Source organism: Xiphophorus couchianus, chromosome 3 (assembly GCF_001444195.1).
Source record: "Xiphophorus couchianus chromosome 3, X_couchianus-1.0, whole genome shotgun sequence".
In the NCBI taxonomy this organism is placed as follows: domain Eukaryota; kingdom Metazoa; phylum Chordata; class Actinopteri; order Cyprinodontiformes; family Poeciliidae; genus Xiphophorus; species Xiphophorus couchianus.
In genome coordinates, this window is record NC_040230.1 from 2,599,305 (window position 1) to 2,608,717 (window position 9,413).

Here is a 9,413-nt window from a genome sequence, read left to right on the forward strand (position 1 = left end):
TGCTACTTAAGAACCCAAAATACTTTCTTTAATCATCAGAGTCATGAATTTTGCTTTCTAGGAGAAAATCTTCAAGAGAATCGGGCGTCTGTGAGCTCACAACCTCATTACCAATGTTCACCTGTGCAACGTGAAGCACATCACCGTTAAATGGTTTCTATTTAGTAAAAAAAACAAAAAAAAAACCTATAAGAGTCAGACAAAATTCCTCCACAATGATGTAAAAGGCTTCTTGTCAGTTTTTTCAAAATCGATAGCAGTTTCTTCCAGTAGGGACGAGACTACCAGCAACAATTATAGGACAATGTGGATGCAAAGCTTTTTCCTCTTAATACATGGGATTCTTATTCTATTAAGAATAAGAATCTTATTCTTCTGTTAAGAATATTCTTAACAGAATAAGAACCCCATAAAGATTAGAAAAGACTCAAAACAAGCATCATTCTGTTGTTGGTGCCTCACGGAGGCAAATACAGTTTCAGAAATGAACTCAGCCAGAGATTTTCTTTGTAATCGTTTTATTACTCTCATTGTTCCTGAAGGAGCACAGCACAATATCAAGACTTTAAAAAAGCAGACAGAAATGAAGGTTGCCATAGTGATGCTATGAATGTCCAACCTTGCATACTGCTGTGAGAATGTGAAAAAGGAGACGAGAGGAGTATTTTTGTGCACTAAAAAAACCTTCAAAAAGATTTAAAGATTTAGAAATATAAGGGCTGAACCTTGGAAAATAAAGACAAACTAGCAGATCAAATGTTCTTGTAAAGTGAACAGTTGATGTGTGGAGAGAAGCTGTGTGACGAGTTTATCGGGAGCTGCTGCAGATTGTTAGGTAACTGCTGATAAAAGGGAGCAAATGGGACGTGAGACTTTATCTTGAGCTGTTTTTCATCAGATGACCCTTGTTTCAGCAGAACAGCCCACGACATCGTAAAAATGAGCTCAGCTGTCAGTGCAAGACACAATTTAAGATCAAAAGGCACAAAAATTAATACTGCCTCCAATTGTTGAGAAGCTACAAGATATTATTTGCATTCTTTTATAGGTTGTTGAATGCCTCTCCTGTTAATCGAAATTGGAGCTGAAGGTTCTTGAGTGTTTTATAACCTGAGCAGGCCTGCTTACTGCAGGTTGGTCAGACTGCATCTAAAAGTTTCTCTTTGCTGTGGGAAAAAAAGGAATTCATTTGACAGATTTATTAAACAGATCAATAGGTTTTCCCGGCTTTCAAACCATACACCCAATCAGATTTAAAAAGGCGTGGCAAATGCAAACTGATGGTGTCATCAAGGGCAAGTTCATGTAAAATACCACGTTTCGTGCTCAGATATCGAGCTGTTAAAATGAGAATCTCCTACAGCAACAGTCTTCAGTCAGAACCCTCTTCATATTTGTTGCAAGACTGACTGCTACTGGAGATCCTTCCTGCCAACACCATCAGCATCCATTATCTCTCAATTTAAAATCAGTGTACAACACGTCACTTTACAAAAAAGTTAATTAATCCAATCAGACATCTGTTCCAACTGATCCCAGTTATCAAGCCTGGCATTCAGTTCAGATTATTAATGATTAATTGACTTAAAAACGTTTTCTGTCAAAGAATACCCAGCAGATAGCCTTGGCTCATTAACTTGCAACATTTACTCCTCCTAAGCATGCAGTGACCGTGGAGAGAAAAAACTCATCTTCAACTGGATGAATCTGTTCAAAAAGAACTGAACTGAACTGAATAAAATTGAACTGAATAACATCCGAAACTCATGCAATGTCAGTGTTACTGGAAAACATTGCAGTGACAACATATGTTGCAACAAATCCATATTTTTCACTGATCTTCTTTTTCTCATCTTAGTGCTGCTGACCAATCCTCAGAACAACATGACAGTCAACAGAACTTATCAGAGATCTGAGAAGGAGAACTGTAGATTTGAATACGTTGTGAAAGTTTTTCTTAAGTATTTGAATTTATCTCCACCGCTTCAGAGGTCAGGACCCAAATTATTCCTGCATGAGGAAGTTTGGATGTTCAGAACCAACCAAAATAAACAAACAAACAAACAAAAATCTGAGAAATTCAAACTGGTTGAACCTTTCCATGGACTGAGAGGTTTCTGAGCAAGAAATATGTCTTTACTTCAAAATCTACACCTTTAAGATTTTGCTGAAATTTGCCTCTAAATATGTTTAGAGGAGTCAAAGCACCAATTGCCAAGTAAAGCGTGGAGGTGGCAGCATAATACTGTGGAGCTAAGTCACTAGAATTGCCGCATTGCAGAAAGTAGATACTTTGACTTCACCCCAAGCACACATCCAAGCTGACAAACATTAAACTTCAGGAATGGTTGATTTCATCCTGGTGGATCTTTGTTCAAAAGCTGGAAACTAATCAATTTAAAAGAACTCTGGTGAGGTCAAAAAGCCAGCCAGATGCTTGTTGACAGCTACAAAGTGGTACAACCTGCTAATAATCTTTATGTTCGAGAGTTTATATGCACATAGTTAAGCTTGTATGAGTAAATCCCAGATAAATTCAAACATGTTCTCCCAATTCTCGTTTTTAAGTTTCTTGAAGTTGTCTAAGAGTAATTGAAATGAAAAAAAAAAAAACAAATTAATGAATGAATTTGTAATTAGCGGGTTTGTTTTTAAAAAATTAGCTGCTTTGCTGTTGAAACCTTGATATTGATCCAGGAACTTCAGTTAAATCAGTTGAAATGTCTTGAAGCTAAAGCAAAAATGTATCTTAAAAGTGAAGTAACCCCATCAAACATCCTGTGTGTACCTGACTTCATCAAGCTGGAGCTTGGAGCTTGTGTTTCCAGCTCGTATCACAGAGGGTGGACTTTGCACCCCTCTTGTCACGGACAGTGTCAAACTTCAAGGTTCAGCCAGCACAGTGCTTGTTCTGACCTTTTAATGCCACATCTTCTCACTGGAGGTGATTAAAGTCTGAGTAATGGTGATTAACTCATCCTGCGCCGCTATAAAAGCCTCTGACATTCTGAGAGAGGGCACCATCAAGTCCAAGAACCCCAGGAGTGAAGGTGAGTCTCCTTTTCAAGGTGTTTAGTTGTATAATCATAGATCAGAGCTCTTTACATGTGCAGCTGCAGAAAATGCCCGGAGCGCTGCTTAGAGAGCTGATCTTTTCTCTGTTTTTAGGTTTGTGCTACTCCTCCGCAGCCATGAAGTTCTCCCTGGTCGCCACTATTCTTGTTGTGCTGGCTGTTGCTCACGGTGAGGCATATTTACAGAAATATTATCACTATATTTACATTTAAACCACATACTGCTACATTAAAATCCCTAAAAAATAAAAGTTTAGGACAAAATAAAAGCGTGAACACTAATTCCAGCTGAAAAGTAAACTGTCTCCTGAAAACTGCTTCAATCTCAGGCTCTGAGGCCAGGTCGCTGGTGAAGCGTGAAGTCCAGGCAGAGGTGGACAGGATCACCCAGATCCTCAGGGAGATGTCCGCCAGCGTCACCATGGCAACCCAGGACATGGTGGAGAAGATGAAGGCTCTAGAGATGACCAACACTGCCCAGTAAGATAACTTCAGCTTTAGTTTGGACAGAACACTCAGAGGAATGTTTCTGTTGTTAAGTCATCTGATGACAGTGACTGATGGAAGTATTTCACCTGATAATATAAAATATGCATTTTTCTGGGATCTCATGAGACCAGCATAAAGTAGTGCATGATTGTGAAGTGGGAAAGAAAAATCAACATGATTTACATGCTTTGTCTTCAGCGTTAATCAGAGTTTATAGAACCACCTTTCACTGCAGTTCTTTTGAGGTATGTCTCTGCAATATTACATATAGCAAAACCACTAAGCTGATTGCCCAAAACCTTTGGGAAGAAAGCCAGATTTATCTGTAGTACAGTCCTCGAATGTTTCATAAAAGATTTCTGCAGAGAGAGAAATCACACAACAGAGTGAATGCAAAGTGCAAATTTTCTTCATTTCTAGAAATTACAGTACAAATACTATGGCACAAGCATTTGTCCCTCCTTTCTTAAAATAGGGGGCCTGTTTAATGATCTACTACTAAATCACAAATTTGTGTCACATGGAAAAGTTATGTTCTATCGACTTTTTAGCAGACATTAGACTGACCACCTGGGAGCTCGAAGAAAATCGGAAAAGCAGGATGAATGCTATGAATACAACAAAACAAGATTCACCAATACTACAGTCTCTACCACCTTTCCACATCTAGAAACTTTACTTTAAAATCGTTGTCCTCTTTTAAATAACGGCTCAAACTCAATCGGATCTGATGGGGAGAATTTGTGAACATAAATTTAGATCTACGTCATGAATACTTTTATTGAAACCACTGACCTATTCTTTACTTATCCTTTATTTAGCTAAATCAGTATTACAATCAACTTCCCACAGCATGATGCTGCCATCATAGTGTCTCAGAATAGACATGATGTGTTGAGGAAATACCTTTGCCCTCATGTTTTCTGCTGGCTGAACGTTTTGCTTTTGTAAAGATCAGATTTGAGGAGTGCAGGGTTTAATGGCAGCAGAGTTTTCCCACCTGAGTTGGTGAGCTCTGCACCGCCTCCAGAGCCGCTTTGCAGTTCCTCAGATCAACAGACTTCATAGAAAATCTGGATAATGCAGATTACACGAAACAGAGAAGATCTTTTGTATTAATTAATATTACTGCTAAGTCCAGCTTGATGCACTGGATTTCATTTGTTGCTGTAAAGGGGGATGAAAACACATGTACACCGCACTTTTCAGATTTTTATTATTTAAAAAATATATATTTTTCAGTTAGCTTTACAACTGTCCACTACATTTTATCTGAAGAAAATACAATATTGTTTTAGGTCGTAACTTGATGTAAATACTTTAAGAAAAAAAAATCATTGAATAATTTCAAAATCAAAAAGAGACAGTTCCCACTTTACAAATTTAACTTTATTTTAATGTGTGCATCTTGAATATTTCTAAGACATTGCAATATGAATCATATGTATAAATCTTTCTCAATGTTTTCATGTTTGACCTCTGGTTCTGTTCACCACAGGACGTACATGGAGGACAGCCGGGCGAAGATCCAGCCTCTGGTGGAGCAGGTCCAGTCCGAGGCGGCCAAGCTGCAGGAGCAGGTCAAACCCCTCATCTCCAACATCGAGGAGCACATCCGGCCCCTAACGGACGACTTCAACGCTCAGGTCCTGACTGACAACCTCCAGAACCAGGTGAAGCCCCTGACCAGCATGATGGAGAAATTCCTCCAGCAGGTGATGGAGCAGTCCAAGGCCCTGCTGCCACCCCAGTGAACGCTACGGCTGGACGAACACCCGGAATGGACTGGAGCGCAGAATCCGCTCTGAACACTAAAGACTTTTCTGTTTCAGTTTCACTGAGAAGCTTAAACTTCATCATTAAAGTTTTCTGAAAGTCATCAGTTTTTCCTGCTTTTTATTCACATTCATGTTTAAGAAACTAAAAGGATCAGATGATAAAAATAAAATAAAGTAAATCTGCATCTGATCAGCTCAGTGCAATAAGATGCATCTCCTCTAAGCTGCAAGTTTCCGACTTTTTCTTCATTCATGGTTCAAAGTGCTGAAGGTTTATCAAACTCATCGGAGTCCTGCAGTATTTCATGCAGCTCCAGCCATGCAGAATTCTTAAAAACACAAATCTGTTTCCTCAAAACATGGTAAACAACTGTGTGAAAACTTTAACACATTTCAAGAACATAAAAGAATCATTTTTAGTGTTTGAACATTTAACAGCTTATTTTATAGCAAAACAGTTCAGTTTTCTGCAGAAAATCCTCAATGTGACTGATTACAAATCCTCAAGTATAAACACCCTCTATAAAATAATTTTTCATGGGAGGATTGTTTTAGTGTGCTTGTGTCTTGAAGCAGGGAGGGAGACAATGACTTGTTGTCTGTCTAAAAGCAAAACAACAAAATCACTAGTCTTCCACTCCACTCCGGACCAACTGGACCAATCACGCATGTCTTCAGATTTTATTTCTGCCCATTTTAGTGGAAATGTCAGGAATTTAAACGTCATTCCTGAAGCGAACAGAGGTGTTAAGACAGGGCGGATGTTGAGGGAACCTTGGTGGCGGCTGAAGGCCGCAGGCTGCAGCTCCGCAGCAGAACTGGCAGTCCTGATCAGCCTTCTCCTTGTCCTCGCAGAGATTAAACCAGCCGGCTGGCACACCTTTCAGAAACATTCTGCTCAGACATGACAGCCTTTCACTCAACAGCTTTCATTCTTCAAACCAGCAGTTTCAAGAGTCCCAGCATTCACCTCTGACCCCAGAATTCTGCTCGACCTTCAGTTTCTCTGATTCAGACACTCGATTCAGAGACCCAGTGTGTGAGGACAGGACTGTGTCCTGCAGGAAGGACGACATGGGTGAAGCAGAGCCAGGGGTCACTGTCAGGGTTATCTGCTGCTCTCATCCCAAGTTTGGTGGTGACCATGAAAGCTGGAACAGAGAGAGAAAACAGCGTCTGACGAGAGGTTCTGGCACGCAGATCGCCGAGCTCAGATGTCCATCTTTTACACAGCAGGAATAAACGGTGCAGGAATCAACCCGGAATTTAAGATCTTTACCTGAACAAACAATTATGCAAATTTTAAAGGTCAGTTTTTCCATTTTTATATCCACTCAGGAAAATCTGTAAACTTTATGAATTAGTCATGTCAAATATTCTATTTCCCTTCTGCTCGGGACGGTTAGAGGTAGTCGTTAATTTACAAAACACAAATGAATAGAATCATCGCAAAGATTAGTTGTTAGGAGCCGTACAAGGCTAAAAAAATGATCCATTCAACCAGAAGGACTTTGCATCCCCTCCTTTAAGATTCCCAATTAACTCTCTAAAAGTGGCTGCATTAATTTAACATAACTGATGGAAATGGTTCGGTTTAATGACATCGACGATTATCAGATATTTATTGCAGCAGACGTCTGAATCGAGCCTCTGAGCGCAGACCCACAGGCGATTGTTTCTCACTGGCATTTTGCCATTTTGTTAAAGCTTTCATTGGAGACATGTTACACCAATGGGAACATGCAGCACTGATGAATGCATGCTGTATAACAGGATGTGATATATGCAGCTTATGCAGAAGCTCAGACTGTAATCTCAAGTGTTTTAACCAATTAAATTCTGTCATAAATTTTAATGTTTGTAATCGTTCCAGTCATCTAGTTTGTTGTCTAACCTTGGTTTTTGTGACCTTTAAGTCTTTTTGCTTCTGTTTTCTGAAAAATAAATGCTTAGCAGAGACGCACCAATCAGTCAGCCGCTGATCGGAACTGGCCGATTATCCCTTTATCGGCTCTGATTGGTGAGCTGATGAAGGGATGGTACAAATGTTGCATTGTTTGACTATTTATTAAATCCATCAAAACTAAGAACAACCAACTTTTTGAGTCTAATAAAAATCAGATAAAGGCTTCAGGATGAGAGCTTTGATGGAGAAACTGGCCCAATTTTGTAAGTTTTTAATTTTTGTTAGATTATCTTTTTTCAGGAAACTTGAAACACTTTTTTCTCATGCAAAAATAAATAAATAAATAAAATAAATCATGCAATAGGCCAAAATCTGAATCAGTTGTAGAGACCTTAGAGAAAACCAGATATAGTCAAAAACCAGGAAAAGTCTGATTGGTGCACCTCCAATTACATGATTTAAAACTGCCAACTCACTGGACTCTGCTCCTGAACTACCCAGATTTTGTTTTTTTGCACTCACTTCTGCATGAATTCAAAGTATGTAACAGTTTTCAGCATGCATGATGGGAGATTAGTGTTACTGTCAGTTTTAATCATGATTTTTGTTCTAGTTGCAGCTAGAATTGAGATGAAGAGGTAAACCAGATTTGTCAGATGATTCTGTAGCCTTTTTATGTTAAAACATAATATTCATCTGAGAAAAAGTGGGCGACATTGACAGATGATGAAACAAACATGAGTTGAAGTAAATAAAATGTCCGTTAGAATTAGAAAATCTATAGTGGAAAATATGGAGCAGCACAGAGCGATGCAGGAAGCAGAGGTTTCACTGATGGGGAAATTGTTTCCACTTACCGCTTCTGAATTGAACACCTGGGGTCATCCACGCAGGGGGTCGATGGCCGCTGCACAAAAAGAACAATTTTCTTTGCAAAAAATTTTTTAAAAAAAGAGGAAGAAGAAGAAAGAAAACTGAATCTAAAAAGAAAATGTTTTCAAAAATGTACGCTTGCTCTCCGGGAAAATGACAAAATGACTCAGAGTTGAGGGTCTGAGATCTGCAGACCTGACAGCCACTGATGGCCTCTGCGGAGGAAAAGCACGTTCTGCCTCGGCTGGTTGGCGGAGAACAACTGATAGATGTGTTTTTGCTGGCACGGGTTATGTTTTTACTCAGGACTGACAGACAGACAGCCCCCATGCACACAGGTGCTATTCAAGGAAACTGTGTAAACGTGACGTCACAGAGAAAAATCTGGCCCATAAACCTTTTCCAGCACCAAAATCCCGCCCACTACATGTTCATATCTTTCCCCATTTTTCCACTTCTCTGTTTCTCTCCTTGCTTTTCTTAAGCTTTTTGTCTTCCTGCCTTTCTAGACTTTTATCGCCATAAAATACATTTCAACAAGCTACCATTCAGCAAACCTGCGGATAATTTCAATATTTACGTTTTTAACTCTCTTGTTTCGCTGTCTCCTCATCTCACAGACTCATAAGAACACAATATAGCTTGAGCTGTCAATGTCAAATCAATAAGTGTTTGTTTTCCCTCTTCCACGTTTGATTTGATTGTCTCTGTTGTTTTTGCGGCTGTTTCTTTTTATTTATTTTTTTAGGCGACACCACCAAAAACGAAGCTTACCCCAATTTTCATAGCCCTCCAATTTGGAGCGCGGCTGCTTCCCTCTAATGCTGAAACACCACTTTGTGAAATTACAGTACAATTTTGAAAAGTAGAAACAGGCAGCAGGCAATTCAGGTGCTCAGCCTCCGCAACAATGGACCGCTGGCCTTGGTGATGGTTGCTAGGCGATGGAGGAAATACAATGGCCTCCTCTGAAACCAAAGGCCCTTAAGTGGACTGACAGGAGAGAAAGCACACACACATACATACGTCCATACACAAACTCACGAAACAGAGCAATGCAGGGGAGAAGGAGCAAGTGAAGCTGTGCACCCCGCCTGCAGAAACGTACCTGCTGCCTGTTCTGGACATGAAGAACAGGATCCAAGGAAAACAGCAGCTTCTCTTCCATCTGTATGTATATATTCATTAAATCTGTTTAAATGAAACATTAAGGAGATTATTTAGCTTTTCCTTAGTCAACCTGATGGTGACTAAAGATGGAAAAACATTCTCACTGATCTCTGTCCTTTGTAC

General features: G+C 39.6%; 1 protein-coding gene across 1 annotated transcript; it reads left to right on the forward strand.

Moving 5' to 3' along the window:
- Nucleotides 1–2,947: 2,947 nt before the first annotated feature.
- On the forward strand, nucleotides 2,948–5,442 carry afp4 (antifreeze protein type IV). Its single transcript, XM_028009767.1, has 4 exons — nucleotides 2,948–3,050; nucleotides 3,169–3,243; nucleotides 3,404–3,554; nucleotides 5,062–5,442. Exons 1-4 carry the CDS (start codon nucleotides 2,963–2,965, stop codon nucleotides 5,315–5,317), a joined length of 570 nt encoding a protein of 189 aa, XP_027865568.1. The 5' UTR covers nucleotides 2,948–2,962; the 3' UTR covers nucleotides 5,318–5,442.
- Nucleotides 5,443–9,413: the final 3,971 nt, after the last annotated feature.

Coding starts and splice junctions, on each gene's coding strand:
- afp4 (XM_028009767.1), top strand. CDS start 2,963: ATGGTGATTAACTCATCCTGCGCCGCTATAAAAGCCTCTGACATTCTG. Junction 3,244..3,403: donor TGTGCTGGCTGTTGCTCACG/GTGAGGCATATT, acceptor CTTCAATCTCAG/GCTCTGAGGCCAGGTCGCTG. Junction 3,555..5,061: donor GAGATGACCAACACTGCCCA/GTAAGATAACTT, acceptor TGTTCACCACAG/GACGTACATGGAGGACAGCC.